Raw genomic sequence first — 17088 nt, 5'->3', positions numbered from 1 at the left:
GCCGGGCGAGCCGACGGGGTTTGGCCGCCCCCGGCACCCGTCGCGGCCGCTTCCGCCCTTCCCTGCGCCCGACCCACGAGGCCGCCGGCCGCCCCGGCTCCGGAAGGAGTCGGCGCGGCGGCCGGAAGTGACGCGCGGCCGAGGCGCTCAGGAGCCGCGGAGAAAGCGCAGCGAAGGCCGGTAGGGAGGGGGCGGGGGGCGGGCAGCGCCGAGGCCGGAGACCCCTGCCCGGCCGCGCACGCGGAGCACCGGGGTCCGGCTGGGGGGGGCAGGGAGGGGAAGGGAGGGGAGGGGAGGGGGGGAACGGGCGCCGGGCACGTGACCGGGGCGGCGGCGGCGGCGGCGGCGGCGGGCGGGCTCCCGCCTCGGCCCGGCCGGCGCGACCCCCCTGAGCGCCCGCCTCCCGGTAGGCCCGGTCCGAGGTCTGGCAGTCCGTGGCAGAGCCGGGCGCCCACGGCCCGAGCGCCCCCGGCAGCACCATGCCCGCGCTCCTGGAGCGCCCCAAGCTTTCCAACGCCATGGCCCGGGCGTTGCACCGGCACATCATGATGGAGCGGGAGCGCAAGCGGCAGGGTGAGCTGGGCCCGAGCGGGAGGACACCCCGGGCGGCAGCGCTCCGCCGGGGGCCCGGCGCCCACCACGCGCGGAGCAGCGCGCCGCGGCCGCTCGGGGGAGGGATGGGGGCGGCCCCGCCGGTGGTGGGAACCGGAGGCCGGGTCCGAGCTCCAGAACCCTTGGGTCGGGAAGGACCTTGGAGAGCACCTAGTCAAGTCTCCCTCCCTGTCCCCTCCGGAAGGGAAAGAGCCCTTGCCGACGGGGCAGAGGGTGCATTGTGATCACCGGGTTTTGAAGGTCCTCGATGCCTGCCACTCTCGTATTCTAACCACCCTGCCGTCTTCCCGTTCTGCCTGACTCTTTCTCCAGAGGAGGAAGAGGTGGACAAGATGATGGAACAGAAGATGAAGGAGGAGCAAGAGAGGAGGAAGAAAAAGGAGATGGAAGAGAGAATGTCACTAGAGGAGACCAAGGAACAAGTAAGCGGCCCCTTGATCTGTCCCAGCTTTTTTCCCCCCGTGGCTCTCCTGCCTTCAGCTCCAATCCCCGCCCTCCGCAGATCCTGAAGTTGCAGGAGAAGCTGTTGGCCCTACAGGAGGAGAAGCACCAGCTCTTCCTGCAACTCAAGAAAGTTTTACACGAGGAAGAGAAACGGAGGCGAAAGGAGCAGAGGTGGGACTGGAGAGCTAAAACTTGGGGCAGAGTGTAACTGGGATCTGGTAACACCGGATCGGTGTCTAATGGCAGAAGAGGGGGCACTTGTCCTCGCCCTCGAGTTTGACCTGCCCGCCTCCCCCTCGCAGTGACCTGACCACTCTGACATCAGCCGCGTACCCGCAGAGCCTGACAGTTCACACGGGAACTCACCTCCTCAGCATGCAGGGTGAGGAAGGCCCCGCGGGGTGCAACGTGCCCTCCTGGGGCTTGCGGCCACCCACCTCGGCCTCACGAAGCCCCTCTCCCTGTCTAGGGAGCCCTGGAGGACACAGTCGCCCAGGAACCCTCATGGCAGCCGACAGGGCCAAACAGATGTTCGGACCCCAAGTGCTCACGGTAAGCAGCAGGACTGAGTGTGGAGCGCACTGGTTTTCTCGGCTACTTCCACGCAGACCCAGGCGCCTCCGTGAACCGAGGGTCCAAGTCGTGAGCATCGTGTGACGCTTTCCCGTGTTGTGGAGCGTGGGGCGTAGGCGAGGCGCGTGGGGTTCTGCTTTGCAGTGCACAGCACCAGTGAGCGCTCCTGCTCCCTCCGCAGACGCGGCACTACGTGGGCTCGGCAGCTGCTTTCGCGGGGACCCCGGAGCACGGTCAATTCCAAGGCAGCCCTGGCGGTGCCTATGGGACCGCTCAGCCCCCCCCCCACTACGGACCCACGCAGCCGGCCTACAGCCCCAGTCAGCAGCTCAGAGGTGAGTGGCGGGGAGAGAGGGAGGCGGCCGGTCGCCAAGCGGCCGGAAGGAGGCCCGACCGCCTGCGCCCCTGCCGCCCTCAGCACCTTCGGCGTTCCCGGCGGTGCAGTACCTGTCGCAGCCGCAGCCCCAGCCCTACGCGGTGCACGGCCACTTCCAGCCCACCCAGACAGGTGAGGCTGCCCGGCGCCGCGGCGCTGGCCCCCTGCGTCCTCCTTGCCTCCCCTTTCCGGGTCCTGCTCATCCCGCCCACCCCTCCCTCCCTCCCTAGGCTTCCTCCAGCCCGGCGGTGCCCTGTCCTTACAGAAGCAGATGGAACACGCCAATCAGCAGACCGGCTTCTCGGACTCTGTGAGTACGGAGTCTTGGGAGGTCAAGGGCAGCGCTCTGCCAAGGGGCGCCCCAGGCTGCCTCAGGTCCTGACTCTCTTCTCCGCAGTCCTCCCTGCGCCCCATGCATCCCCAAGCTCTGCATCCAGCCCCTGGACTCCTTGCCTCTCCCCAGCTCCCTGTGCAGATGCAACCGGCAGGAAAGGTAAGGATGGCAATCCCACCCGCCGGAAGCCCTGCGCTTCCAGGGAAAGCAGGACTGGGTAGGAGGAGAGGCAGCCCCCACTCCTCCTTTTCGCTCTCTGGGGGGGGGGCGGCTGGGAGTGCGGGGGTGCGTTGAGGGGGAGGGCCACACCGACAGAGCCCCCCCCCCTCCACCACCACCAGTCGGGCTTTGCAGCGACCAGCCAGCCTGGCCCTCGGCTCCCCTTCATCCAGCACAGCCAGAATCCGCGATTCTACCACAAGTGATCGTCAGATTTTATCTTCAAGCTCACCCCCAACCCCCGCCACGGGGGAGGGCCCCTGGTGTGTCCCAGTCCAATAAAATCTACCTGCCACCGCCCCTGGCTGCTGTGTTGCCTCTCTCTGGGCCCAGGCCAGGGCCGCATGGAGGGTGAGGGGTGGCAGGCAGGTCACAGGAGGACAGTGGGTGGGTAACGAACTCAGCAAGAGTTCAGGGTCGTGGTTTCCGACACCCATTTAATTCAAAGAAGCAACTGAGTTGGGGCCTTCATATTAAACTTGTAGTTTTATTCAGGTTTGATTTTAACAAATGTGTCGGGGAGAGAGCCCACAGGAAAGGGTGAAGCCCATGGGGGCAGGGCCCTCCCAGATGCCTGAGGAGGGGGCAGGTCCCCTCCCCTCTCCTCCTCTTCCCTCCCCAGCTAAAGGTATTTGGGGAGAGACATAGGCAGGGGAGGGGGCTGGTCCCCAGTCTGTGGGGTGGTGCTTGGGGTAAAGGGCCACGGGGAAACAAGGAACCAGTGCAGGGGCGATGAGTGGGGGGAGGGCACAAGGACCATTTGCCAGAATCCACAGCTTTCTGATTCCAGATTGAATTAAAAAAAAAAAAAAAAAAAAAAACCAAAACCAAAACAAACCCACTAAACCACAAGCAGCACCCACCCCCCTCTCCCCTACCAGGGCTGTAGTGCGGGGGGAGAGAACAGGAGGGCAGCTTCGCCAAGGCCGGGGGTCACTCGCTCCTGGCCAAGGGAGCAGGAGGAAGGGCAGGGGCTCCCCGACAGATTGAGGGCGTGTGGGGGAAACCAAAATAAAACGTCAAATAAATTGTGGAGGAGGAGGAGTCCAGCCAAGGGCCCAGCCGCAGCTGGGCCAGGCTGGGGGAGGGGGCCTCTGCAGGCTCGAGGATCACTGCTGCCACCACGGCCACCCTGGGGAGGAGAGAGAGACCAGGTGAGGCAGGACAGCACCCGTCCCCAGGAAGGAAGCCCGCGACGGTTAGGGGCCAGAGCAGGTTTGCCGTGGGGACGACAAACCGTGGGCCAGGCCAGGGGAGTGGGTCACATTCACCTGGGAGCCAGTTATTTTGCCATGGCCTTGATTGCAACAGCTGCCTCCTCTGTCATGGCAGACAGCACCGTGATCTGCGGGTGCAAAGGGGAGAGTCAGAAGGGAGCTCTGAGGACGAGGCACAGGGACTGCAGCTGGGCCCAAGGTGGGGGGCAGCGTACCAGGATCTCTTCTCCACAGTCATACTTCTGCTCAATCTCCTTGCCGAGGTCTCCCTCGGGCAGACGAAGGTCCTCTCGCACCTCCCCGCTATCCTGGAGCAGTGATAGATACCCATCCTGGATGCCAATCAGCTGGGGGCAAAGAGGGAAGGAAGTGCAAGGTTGGCCCACGAAGGTGGAGGGTAAAGGGTCTGAGGACAAACGGGGGCGGCCAACTCCCCGGTGGCCTGCTTCCCCCTCCCCCGGCACAAGCCCCTCTGGTCAATCTGTACTCCCCCCTCCCCCCCGCAACAAACCACCAACCCACCTACGTACCTGGAAATCATTCCTTTTGATGTTGGGAACATCCATATTATGAGTTGACGGGCAGATATCTTCATATTTCTTGCCAGTGAAGATGTCAATACCAACCAGGTGAACCTGTATGTATGCATCACGTGAGAGAGAAGCCCAACCAAACTGTAAGGTGGAGAGAAAGGCACGTGCTACCCCGTCGGGGGAAGTCAGACTAGGTTGTCAGAGCAAAATCAGGGGAGGGGGGATCGAGCCCATGGACTCAAAGAAACACTAGATAAAGCCTCTGCCAAGAACGGGAGGCAGACTCCCATTGAGGTTGGGGGTGACTGACCAGGGAAACCACGGGGCAGGCTTGGGGCGGCCAGTTACCCTGAGCTACGGGAACACTGACCCAGGAACCGGGGGGCGAGTCTAGGTAAAACCTTCGAAAGAGCGTCTGGACATCCGCATGAAAGGCGCAGAACTTGGGAAAACAAGAATGAATGAAACAGGAAGTGGGCGCGCAGGAGGACTTCGGGGAGAACGATCCCGCAGGAAATCAGAAAACCAGGCGGGGACCCAGGGTGGACGCTAAGCCGACGGAAGACAAACCAACTGGGGACCAAAACCCTAGGACATCCAACAAGGACACACCAGGTCAGGTTTCCGAAGGGAGAAAAACCTTACTGACACAGAAAGCACCAGCAAGAATGTTAGGACCCAAGAAAACCGGGGGGCGGCTCAGGGAACTCAAGGGGAGGGGGCGGAAGAGACTCGGCTGACACCGCTTCAGGGACCAAAGGGAAAGCTGGCGTGGAGTGCGGGCCAGCAAGGTGGCCCGGAGGCTCAGAGGTCTGCTGGCACCCTCCAAGAAAGGCTGCCTCCGGTATTAGGCCTGGAGAAGCCCCAGGAACGAAGACTCGAGAGAAAAGAGACGAAAAGTGAAAGCCACGAAGGAAGGAGCAGCTGGAAAGAGCACCTAGAGAAGTTAAGAGACTCACACGAGGCTGGGGAAAAGAAGGGTCACCAAGGAAGAGCCGAAGGCCTCACAAAGGTACAGGTGAAAGGTATCCAGGGCTGAGTGCTGAACGCAAGGACACGGACGGTAAGCCAGGGCTAGAGGAATGGAGAGGGCTGGGACTAAGGACAGCTTGTGCCGGGAGCCCCGTGGGTATGGGAAGTGCAGAGAGGTCAAGGTCTAACCTTGGCATGGCCGTGCTTGCCGGTCTTGGAGGTAGACATCTCCACGATCTTACATGGCCGGCCTTTGAGCACCACAAAGCCGTTCTTACGTAATGCTGAGCACTGCATTGGGAAGGTGGCTGAGGCCCCTGCATCTCCTGTCTCGAAGTCCAAGTCATCTGCCATTTTAAGAGGCTTCGATTCCAACTAGAGTCAAAAAGAAAACCCGAGCCAGTCAGGATGGAGGTCAACAGAGGTCTCAATCTACCTCACTCCTCCCTGGAAACACGGCTTCCTTCTTCCCACAGCCCTTTTCTTCCATCATCCACCTACAAGAGAATCGACGTGCCCAGGTTAAACACTGACTGGGACCACAAATACTTAAGAACTGGTGCGTGTCTGGGAGCGGAGGGGGCAGAAGTTGGACCCCCAGCCCAACCGAAAGCTAAAGTGGTGGGGCTTGGGAAAGGAAGGCTCCAGGCAGTTAGGGTGTCCAACCTGGGAAATGGACAAAGGCCTGATTCCTGGGAGGGGGAAGACTCAGGTGTTGCTTGCCACTGAAACCAACCACCCCTCTTCCCCACTCACAACCAGGGCTATAATTAGGTGAGCAGCCATGAGCCAGCAAAAGGGCGGGGCTATCGTGGGGGGGGCGGCCGAGGGGAGGGTGGAGACCGGAGGACAGGGCCCCACCCGTCTGTTACACCCCCCACCCTATCCACACACAAGCCAGTCATTGGTACAGGAAACCACAAGGCCTCTTTGGGGGATTCCCGCCTCTCCAACATGCATTTGCAGACACAGCCGAGGGAGAAAAAGTAAACTTGTTTCTAACTTTCCCCCCTGCCAAACACCTCCATCTCGTTTCCCAAAGGGAACCCAGGAACCCGGCCTCTCCGCGAGGGCCCTCCCCCTTTTCCCAGGATGCACCAGTCCTGTCGGCTTTTCAGGCCGGGCCTGTAGGCTCAGCGGAAAGTGGAGGACTGGGGAGTGGTGAATGACAATAAAATGAAAGCAAAAGGCTGGTGGGAGTGAGTAGTGTAAGTTCTGTTGGGCTGGCGGCGTCAGCGCTCCCAAACCCGACACCGCGGCGCAGGAAGTGACAAGGTGAAGAGCACCGATCTCGGCGGGGAACTCTCCGCCCGGGACGTGAAGGCGCTGTCGGCACGACCCCCAAGAGTTGGGCTGCCGTCCAATCGCCCGGGCTCTCCCCGTTCCTCCGGCCACCCAGCAAAAGGGAGAGCGCTGCTTACACCTGGCGGGCCGCCTCACTTCACGTCGGAGTTGGGGGAAGAGCTCCAGGAGCCCACGGGGCGGGGGAGCGCTAACATATGCCCGCAGCGGGCTCTCCGGGGTGATCAGGATCCGCGGCTCGGGCTTCTCCCCCCCTCCCCAAAATTCCAAGGTCCCCTGGGCGCCCGCGAGGACCACCTCTCCCCGCGCTGGGGGGTGGCCGGCTCCCGCCCACCATGTGGCCTCCTGGGGCTTCCGGTGGCCGGGATCTGGGGGGGGAGGGGTCCCCGCGCTACCATGCGGCCCCCGTCCACGTTCGGCCATGAGGCCTCCGACCCCGAGGGCAGCCTCCGGTAGGGGACACTTCCGGTGCCGCCGGCACCCCCTCCTCAAAGGCCGCGCCAAGCCGGAGCCACGCCGCCTCCCCTCCCCCCCCGGCCGGCCGCCAACCCCCCCCCACATGCCCTCTCACCGAATAGCCCCCTCCCCCACCTCACGTGGCCGCGCAGCGCCCGGTTCTCAACGGCCCAGGTCCCCTTGCCCCGGCGGGCCGATCTGGCCCCCGGCCCTCGCCCCGGCGTGGCCGCCCGGCGGCCTCTCCCGCGTGGCGGCCTCGCGGCTCGCCGTCCCCCGCCCTGCGTCGCTCCAACGTCACCCGGCCGGCCCCAACCGTCACCCCGCGCGCCAACCGGGGCGCGCGCCCGCGCCTCTCCGTACCTCGCGCGGCTCGCGGACCGAACCCTGTGCGGCGGCGGCGGCCGCCGCTCCCCTCTGCCCCCTCCCCGACCCTCGCGCAGTTCCATCTCTACTCCCAGGCCCACGCCAGGGTTCCGCGCACGCGCGCCCTGCCCGCTCTCACCTCGCGCGAACGCACTGACTCGACCCCGTCCGCTCGCCGCGAGCCCAACCGCTGCCCCCGAGCCCGCTGCCGCCGCCGCCGCCGCCGCCTCTACCGCCGCCGCCGCTGCTGCACACGGGTCTTAGTACGCAGGCGCCGACTCCCCACTGACCAACCAAGCAGCCCTGTGACAGCCGCGCAAGCGTGCTATCTTATCCCCTCCGCCCTCCACCCCCGCACTGCGCAAGCGCACAAACCCTCCCCGAGCTCCACCCTCCCTCCCACCTACCCATCCAATGACGCGTATGCGTGACCCCGCCCCTTACAAATCCCGAGCTCTTCCCACCCGTAGGCAGTGCGCAGGCGCACCCGGTTTTTTAAGCCCTTCAACCTCCTCTTCCCTTCCCGTGATAGACCACTAGCCCTACCGGACGGGAGTTGCGCCTGCGCAAAGAAGAGCCCTGCACTCCACACCCTCTGAAGGAAACGCCTCGGCCTCGATGCGCATGCGTGATGGGAATCCTGACCGCCCCTTCCACCTCAGACGTCGGCTGTACGCCGGGCGTTGAAAAGACCACGCTACTGTCTCGCTGGTCTCGGCTAGGACGCATGCGTCTGGGGAACGCCCCACCTCGGCTTTAACTGGACTTAAACGACTCACACGTTTCAGAAAACTTGCACGGCGGGGTGGGCCCCTCGTCTCAAAGCCCATCCCCCCCTTTCCACACATGCGCGGGAGGGCTCTTTCCGCTCACACTTCCTAGCGCGCTAGTGTGGTCGCGTTACCGCCCCTCTCAGCTTCACCGCCTTGCGCGGCCGGCCGCGGCTCGGCCATAGAGTTCCAGCCGCGAGCTAGAGCGGCCGCGTGGCGGCCACCATCTTGTGGCAGCCCTGGGGCGGCCGGGGAGCTCCAGGGCGGCTTCCGTGGCCTTTCTCCCTTCCTCTGCCCCCAGCTGCTCCCTGCCGTGGCCAAAGCAGGTGTCTGCGAGCGCCCTCAGAAAGAACTCTGTGCAAAGACGCGTGGCGCGTTAAGTTCCACTGACGTTCCCTAAGCCATGGCAGAGGCCCGTGAAGCGGGAGACAACATGTCTCTCGGTCTGCACTTCCCCGGCCCTCCTCGTAGGGAAGGCGGCGGCCGCCTTCCCCGACACTTTGTAGTCTCCTCCCTCCAGTTTCCAGGTTTCCAGCCGGAGCTTGGCCAAACACCTGGGCGTGGAAGCCCTCCCCGGGACCCGAGGGATGCCGTGACGCGGTCGATGGGCGCTGCAAACGCTAGCTTCGGCTGAGAAAAGTTCACGGCGCGTGGCCGGCCTCACTCCCAGGTCCCTCCACTCTACTGTCTGAGACCTCTACCTTTCCCTTAAAAAAACAAAAGCAAACCCGAAAACAAGCCCAGCTGCCTGGGCGCGTTGTTTCAAGCCCAAACCGGCTCTTCTCGCAGACGTATTGTCCCTACGGCCCAACAATTCCACTCCTAGCTGTATGCCCCAAATCATTAAGGACAGGTGCTCCAATCTTCGTGGAAGAGTGTGTACAGCGGCGCCATCCACAGTAGCCAAAGGGTGGAAACAACCCAAATACCCACCAGCAGATGAACGGATCAAGTGTGGTCCATACATGTCATGGAATATTAGTCACAAAAGAGGAATGAAGTACCAATACGTGCTTCAACTGGATGAACTTCAAAAATACCATGCGATAAGGGAAAGAAGCCAGACACTAAAGGTCACATATCCTATGATCTGAATGATACGAAATACCCTATGATTTGAATGATATGAAGTATCCAGAATAGGTAAATCCCTTGAAGCAGAAAGTAGATTGGTGGCTGCCAGGTGCTGGGCTGGATGGGGGAATGGGTATGGGGTTTTATTTTATTTTATTTTATTTATTTATTTTTTTTTTTAAAGATTTTTTTTATTTGTTTGAGAGAATGAGAGACAGAGAGCACGAGAGGGAAGAGGGTCAGAGGGAGAAGCAGACTCCCCTCTGAGCAGGGAGCCCGACATGGGACTCGATCCCGGGACTCCAGGATCATGACCTGAGCCGAAGGCAGTCGCTTAACCAACTGAGCCACCCAGGCGCCCAGGGTATGGGGTTTTATTTTAGAGTGATGAAATGTTTGGGAATTTTTTTTTAAGATTTTATTTATTTATTTGACAGAGAGAGAGGGAACACAAGCAGGGGGAGCGGGAGAGGACGAAGCTGGCTCCCCGCCGAGCAGGGAGCCGGATGCGGGGCTCGATCCCAGGACCCCGGGATCATGACCCGAGCCGAAGGCAGATGCTTAACGACTGAGCCACCCAGGTGCCCCGAAATGTTTGGGAATTAAATAAAGATGGTGGCTGCAGAACGTTGTGAATGCACTAAATGGCACTGAATTGTTGATGTAAAAAGGTTTACATCATGTGATTTTTCACCTCAATCTAAAAAACTCATACAGGAATGTTCAAAGCAGCATTATTCATAATAGGCCAAGAGCGGAAACTACCCGAATGCCCACCAACTGATCTCCCTCTCCCACTCCCCCTGCTTGTGTTCCCTCTCTCTCTGTCAAATAAACAAAATCTTAAAAAAAAAAGGATAAAACAAATACGGTATATCCATACAATGAAATATTATTCAGCAACAAAAACGATAAACCTTGAAACATTATGCTCCGTGAAAGTCAGTCACAAAAGACCACATAGTATATAATTCCATTTACATGAAATGTCCAGAATAGGCAAATCCACAGAGACAGAACATAGATTAGCAGTTGCCTAGTGTTGAGAGGTTAGAGGGAAATGGGGAGACAGACGGAGAGTGGCTGCTCATGGGTACGGGGAAAGAGGCAGAGGATGACTTTTAGGGTGAAGAAAATGTTCCAACATTGATTGGACCGATGGTCGCATTCTTCAGATATTAAAAAACACTGAATTATACGCTTTAAATAACTGAATTGTATGGTATGTGAATTGTATCTCAAAAAAGCTGTTACTTAAAAAAAAGTAGTCATGTTTGTATAGCAATATCTCCGGTGCATAATGTGACTGTCTTCACTGGTTCATCCCCCTGAGACATTGGCGAAGCGTCCTAGCTGACCTAAATAGGCACAAGTCCCACAATACTGCAAGGGCGCCGAGCGATGACAACCCCGAAGAACTTCCATTCAAACTGAAAAAGGCACAAATCATCTTGATAGAAGACTGAGTTATACACACTCAGGGAAAGAAAAAGGCAAAATACTGTATAGGACTATAGAGAGAGGAGATTTAGTATCTGGGAGAACCTCCCCAGCCTTGCATGTATGGAGTCACCACGATCCAGGGTAGAGTCCTCAGCTCCGTAAGCCCTAACGTTTTATGTTGCCAGTCAAGTTACTTCTTAAGGGAAATCTTTCCTGACCTACCAGACTAAGTCAGCTTCTCATGTTCTGTGTTCTCGTAGCAAATATTACAGCATCTGCCACATACTGTTGATATCCATTTATTTGTGTAATGGCTTTGCTAATGTCTGGATTTCCCCTTTAGAAGAGAACCCATATCAAATTGGGAACCTGTCTATTTTGTTCATTGCTGGGTTCACAGCTCCTAAAATTGTGCCTGGCAAATATTTGGTACACTGTAAAGATCCATTCATTGTTGCATAAAGGTGCACCTGGCTCAAGCTAACCAGACTCACAACAGATGGACCAAAAAGTGGCGATATCAACTTCTCTATAAATGGACTGAAATGGCAAAGGGCAACAGAACATTTATTTCATCCGGTCCATCTCTCCTTTCTTTTCTATAAGAAAAATCTAGTCCAGGAATCTTGAAATCAGGCAAGGGGATTGACTGCATGTACTTCATAACTAACACATTACAGCTCTAAGAGGATTTGTCTTCCGTGTAGAAGAGGCCAGTCTGTCTCCCCTTCAAAAAGAATCCTGTAGGGGCGCCTGGGGGGCTCAGCCGGTGAAGCATCTGCCTTTGGCTCAGGTCATGATCTCAGGGTCCTGGGATCGAGCCCCGTGTCAGGATCCCCGCTCTGCCTCCCTCTCTCTCTCTCTCTCTGTCTCTCATGAATAAATAAATAAAATCTAAAAAAAAAAAAAAAGAGAGAGAGAGAGAATCCTGTAGGGGCAATTGGATGGCTCCGTTGGTTAAGCATCTGAGTCTTGATTTTGGCTCAGGCTCAGGCTTAGGATCTCAGGGTCCGGTTCCATGTACGGTGGGGAGTCCGCTTGAGATCCTCTCCCTCTCCCTCTGTTCCCCCAACTCGCTCATTCTCTCTCTCTCTCAAATAAATAAATAAAATCTTTAAAAGGAAGAAGAAGAAGAAAAAAAAAAAAGAAGGCTAATAATAATCCTGGAATAGTGATAATCCTGGGTCAGAACTCCCCTAAAAATTATTGGAGAACCTCTCTGGCTTTTTTTTTTTTCTTTTTATGGTTTACATACAAAGGTCCCCCTTTAGGTCCCATAGAAGTTTCTTTCTTGAGAACTGATTTGAATACAACTGATCAGATCCTATCTTAATGGCAATTCACATTTCTTTCCCACCTTCTGGGGTTACAGCTACTCAGCAAGATTAAAATTCAGACATTCGGGAAGAACTCTCCAGCGACCCTTCTGTAGATTTTCCTTGGTTTTGGAAGCTGTCCTGGCAGCCCATCTCATTATTTTCTCATTTCTTTCTCAGAGGGTAATCATCTGGAAGGCACCCATGTTCTGCTGAGAAAGAAGTTTGCCAAATAAGTTTATATCTACTCTCGGAGACTTTCTAAACCTCCTATTTTGAAATTTGTTATGGTTGATAAGTCTACCCCGACACGCCGTGATCACCCAGAGTCCGTGGTTTATGATAGGGCTCACTCTCAGTGTCGTACATTCTTTGGGTTTGGACGGATGTGTGATGACATGCGTCCAGCACTATAGTACCACGCAGAGTAGTTTCCTGCTCTAAAAACTCTTGTGTGCCGCTGATTCATTCTGATCCTCTGCCCCCCATGGCTGGTGTGAGCTCCCCCGAGCCCAGCGGCATCAGTGACTGGCATTGCCTCTCCATTAGCTGCAAGAGAAAAGACCCCGCTCCTCTGCACGGATTCCAGACTCCATGATCTGGTCTGGGCCTCCGTTTCCCCCACTCCACCTCTCGTTTGCAACGTCTGGCCTCCACCCCGAACCACTGATGGGACTCTCTTTCTGTCTTCACTCAGCACGTTTTCCTTTACACCTTTGCCCTCAGGGCTCCCCGTTTCTGGAATGCCCTTTACTCTTTTTATTTTATTTTTATTTTTTTAAAGATTTTATCTATTTATTTGACAGAGAGAGAGAGAGAGAGCATAAGCAGGGGGAGCAGCAGAGCGAGAGGGAGAAGCAGGCTCCCGCCGAGCGGAGAGCCCAACGCAGGACTCGATCCCAGGACCCTGGGATCATGGCCTGAGCTAAAGGCAGACGAGACGCTTAACCAACTGAGCCACCCAGGCGCCCCAGGAATGTCCTTTACTTTTTTCTACCTTCCCCCCAGGTTCCACCCACGTTTTAAGGTCCAGTTACTAAAACACTGATTTCCTCAGGAACTCCCAGACCAAACCCTCGTTGCTTGCTGTCTGAACCACGTGACAGCTTCCTGAGGTCCTTCTTCTCTCCAGTCCCTCCACCCTTCAACCCCTCTCTGTCTTCGACTGTCCTGATCCAGCACTACTCTGTATACCTCAGAACCACCACCTTCCCTATCCATCAGTGCCGTGCTGCTAAATGTTTAACCCCAGCTCTGGGCAGAGGGACCCCAACATCGGCACACAGCATCTGCCACTTTCCATGGCTGTAAATACTTCCATCACAGTCAGTTGCAAACTACCAGTAAGACAGTATTAAACGTGTTGTTAGGAAGAGAGGTGCACAGGGGCGCCTGGCTGGCTCAGTCGGTTAAGTGACTGCCTTTGGCTCAGGTCGTGATCCCGGGGTCCTGGGATCAAACTCCCACTGCGCAGGGAGCCCGCTTCTCCCTCTGCTGCTCCCCCTGCTTGTGCTTGCTCGCTCTCTCTCAAATAAATAAATAAAATCTTAAAAAAAAAAAAAAAGATTCCGGGATCCTAAGGTTCTTGGGAAGCCAGCTCAGAGTCTGATGGAGTGTGCATGTTAGTCTCAAGCCAAGCTGGGCTTGGGAAGGTGGGTGGGACTGGGTTTGAGGACAAACCTTCTATTTTTAGTAAGACTTGTTCTCACAGAAAGGAAGGGGCTCCAGGTGTGTCAAGAGAATGGTGAAAAAGATTGTCAAAAAAAATTTTTTGTTATGAAAATAGAACTCTTCTGTAAAATCATTGTGGAAAATAAGAAACAGAGGAACCATAGACCCAAAACCCAGAGGCAACTGCTATTAATGTTTTACCATATTTTCCTACAAACTTTTTGCTATGCCTTTTATTCTTTTTAAGATTTTTTTTAGGATTTATTTATTTATTTGAGAGAGAGAGAATGAGAGATAGACAGTATGAGAGGGAAGAGGGTCAGCGGGAGGAGGAGACTCCCCGCCGAGCAGGGAGCCCGATGCGGGACTCGATCCCGGGACTCCAGGATCATGACGTGAGCCGAAGGCAGTCGCTCAACCAACTGAGCCACCCAGGCGCCCTTTGCTATGCCTTTTAAATGATACATCTGAGATCACGGTGAACAGATTCTGTGTGGCCCGTGAAGGTAAATTAAATCAATGAATAGAAGGAATTCCCATACAGAAAGAAAACAGGGAAGGGTTGGGGTGGAGGTGAGGTTCCCTGGGGGTACAAATATTTCACAATGAGCATTTATTTGTGTTCAAGGGATCTGGGCAGGGACTATTGTATTCTTCCTTCTATCCTCAAGGGCTTGCATAAAAGTCCAACACTCCAAATGAACCTTGAGAATGGGCAAATGGGTAACCCTCTGGGTGAGGGGCTCTGGGACCTGCTTTCATAGCACCCAGCTGCTGGGGTCCCAACAGAAACTTTGACTGAATTCACTTACTCATCCATTCTTTCAGTGAATATGTGCTGAGTCTGTTAAGTACCAGCTCCCTGAGCTGTGGGGTTGCGGCCGTTTCCCCACAGCTGGGCGTGGGAGATTATCAGATAATCAACAAATGTATACTGTTGGCCTGAGTGCTCAGTGCCTGCCTAGCCCCAGTGAGTGATGGGTTTATGAATGGTAGTTGGAAGGAGAGGAGGAGGAGCTCCTGAGAAGATGCCTAGGGGATCTTTGTGATGTTGACCTTGCCTCTTTGGAAGCTAAGAAAAAGAAGGTGGGGGGCAGAAGAATGAGATGGGTTTGGTTCTGCGCCTGGAAGGAAAAGCCCTAGCCCACAGTCCTGCTCATCCCGCATTCCCAGAGGCCTTGCAGATCGTAGAAACCCGACCAAGTGCCTAGGGACTGGGGCTGGGGACAATACAGACCCTGCTCGCTGAGAAACGAAGCTCAAGGAACCAGGGGCAATTGAGTCGAGAGTGTTCCTGGTGATCATTCATTCCCTCCCAGGTGATAGCGGAGGCCTTGCTGGGTGCCGGGCCCCGTGGCCAGGCCGGGGAATTGAGAGGTAGCCAGGCGACGGCAGAGCAGAGTCATACAGCCCACGGCAGGGGCAGCCAAGGCTGAGTGAGCCTCAGACGGGGCCCAACCCAGCCAGGCAGCCTGGCAGGTCTCTGGGCAAGGGAGACGTCGGAGCTGAGGGCCCTGGAGAAGGACTGCCCCTCAACAGGATGAGGGAGGGTCTGGGAGTTCTGTGTATAGGGGATAAAGAAACGTTAGCTGGGTGTCAACCCTTCGGGGCTCGTCCAGACCCAGGAAAAGAATATCTCAAGATGGAAGATGGGCGGTGAGGAGCATATGGTGTCCGTGCTCAGAGGAGAAAGCTCCGAAGGGCAGATGGGGGCCTCCGCTCCAACGTCTCTGGCCCCAGGCCCATTCACTGGTGCTCGATCCCAATCCTAATCCCACCCCTGTCCACCTTCTTGCCACCTGGCCAGAGCGGGGATCTGGCTCGGCCCATAGCGCCCTCCCCCCAGCTCTTGTCCCACAGCCCACGTGGCTGTCTACCCCACCAGGCTGTGACAGCAGGGCCCTGGCCTCCCAGCGTCTGTCCGCCGCAGAGCTTGGCGTGTGGCTGGCTCTGAATGCTTATGGAAGGGGTGGATGGAGGGTGGGGGGAGGGTGCCAAGCAGGAGAAACATCCAGAAGCTCGGAGGGAAATCCAGAAGGGGGGGGTGGGGTGAAACAGGGAGATGGGGGTTTGAAGCCAGAGGTTAAAGAGCATACTGCGGGCAGGCTTCAGCGCCCCCTTGTCCTGACGTCCAGGGACCAGGCCGAGACCCGCGTGCCCTCCTCCCTCCCGGGCAGCCTCCTCTCCCCTGCAGGTTAGCCTGCAGTGGTTATAGGGGATCCGATTCTCTGAAGGAAAAGGGGTCTGAACAGCTCAGAGATGAGTGGGAGTCCCCAAATCTGAATCCCTCCAAAGGGGAAAGCGGCCTCAAAGGTGGGACGCGGGCAAGAAAGAGGATTGGGGGGCCCTGCTTGGGGCCCAAGTCTCCTGCCCACTTGGAGAGGAGGCAATGTCTCCTCCTTCCACCCCCGGAGGAAGAGGAAGTCCCCCAAGTCAGCCCTGCCTTCCGTGCATGTGATCAGGCCGTCTGAGGGGCTACCTCGGCTCCCCGGATGGAGCTGTGATGTCAGAGTTTGATCTGAAAGGCCCCAAAGACCCGCCTGCCCAGAAAACCTTCCCTCCACCCTCACTGTCCCAGGGAGTGTGCCTGAGAAGCCTCAGGCCCACCCATGGCGTCAGTCCTCTGGGACCAACCGAGTCTACTGAGGGGAACCCAGTAAAGGGCTCTGGACAATCATTCAGGGGCCAACTCAGTTCAGGACAAGTTTCCACCTGGATTTGGGGCCTACCCGCCCCACTGTTGCTCTCCAGAGCCCCAGCGGGCCCCCTGCACTCTCCATACCCCATCAGGCCTTTCCCACGCCGGGGTCACTCACTGTCTAACTTTGGCCCGGTCCCTTAGCCTCTCTGGTCCTGCTTTCCCACCTGTGGGAACAGAGCGCGCCACCCTCGACTTCCTAGATGGCTCACCCCACCCAGGGCTAGAAATCCCATCTGTGCACAGCCCTGGCTTTCTCCCGGGCTGGGGACGCACGTCCGACCACCAGCTCGAGCTCTCCTCGCCCGTGTTTCAAACAAGCCCACGTCAAGCGCCCGACGAGGTCCCTCCTCTAGGGTTTGTCAGGGAAATAAGGAGCACCGCCATCCACGCAGGTTTGCTGGAGCTCAAACCCCGCATTTCTTGATCCCCAGCCCCTCGCCCCCATCCAGCCCGCCACCAAGTCCCGCAGACATGATTTCCAGGACATACTTCAAAGCGGTCCACTTTTCTCCATCCCCCGCTGCCCCCACACTAATCCAGCCCCCTGCCTCCGGTTTACTTCCCCCAGAGACGCCCAAGTATGTGTTGCAAGCAGAGGGAGTCGGGGAGGTTGTGCGTGTGGGGCGGGGAGGGGTGTATGAGAAACCTCTGCATTTTCCACTCAATTTTGCTGTGAACCCAAAAATGCTTTGATAAGTAAAGGTTATCTTAC

General features: G+C 57.3%; 2 protein-coding genes across 5 annotated transcripts; one reads left to right on the top strand and one right to left on the bottom strand.

The window, feature by feature from the left end:
• Positions 1-61: 61 nt before the first annotated feature.
• GPS2 (G protein pathway suppressor 2) lies at positions 62-2857 on the top strand. The gene is made up of 11 exons (XM_025864137.2): positions 62-180; positions 411-573; positions 925-1034; positions 1115-1227; positions 1359-1438; positions 1526-1608; positions 1811-1964; positions 2048-2137; positions 2236-2315; positions 2403-2498; positions 2681-2857. The coding sequence occupies exons 2-11, from the start codon at positions 480-482 to the stop codon at positions 2762-2764; spliced, it is 984 nt and encodes a 327-aa protein (XP_025719922.1). The 5' UTR covers positions 62-180; positions 411-479; the 3' UTR covers positions 2765-2857.
• Positions 2858-3025: 168 nt separating this feature from the next.
• Positions 3026-8264, bottom strand: EIF5A (eukaryotic translation initiation factor 5A). Of its 4 annotated transcripts, none has more exons than XM_073881622.1 (6): positions 8181-8264; positions 5470-5655; positions 4306-4410; positions 3991-4122; positions 3830-3903; positions 3026-3690 (listed from the first exon to the last, which is right to left on the bottom strand). In XM_073881622.1, exons 1-5 carry the CDS (start codon positions 8247-8249, stop codon positions 3841-3843), a joined length of 555 nt encoding a protein of 184 aa, XP_073737723.1. In that variant the 5' UTR covers positions 8250-8264; the 3' UTR covers positions 3026-3690; positions 3830-3840. The 4 variants fall into 4 exon arrangements, with proteins under 4 accessions (XP_073737723.1, XP_025719923.1, XP_025719924.1 ...); XM_025864138.2 differs by lacking the exon at positions 8181-8264 and adding an exon at positions 7948-7970; XM_025864139.2 differs by lacking the exon at positions 8181-8264 and adding an exon at positions 7541-7708.
• Positions 8265-17088: the final 8824 nt, after the last annotated feature.

This window comes from Callorhinus ursinus, unplaced genomic scaffold, assembly GCF_003265705.2.
Source record: "Callorhinus ursinus isolate GAN/ISIS: 27379988/994484 unplaced genomic scaffold, GSC_fseal_2.0 scaffold43, whole genome shotgun sequence".
NCBI classification, from domain to species: domain Eukaryota; kingdom Metazoa; phylum Chordata; class Mammalia; order Carnivora; family Otariidae; genus Callorhinus; species Callorhinus ursinus.
Note: the sequence above shows the minus strand (reverse complement) of the source record. Positions and strands in the feature narration are given on the sequence as shown.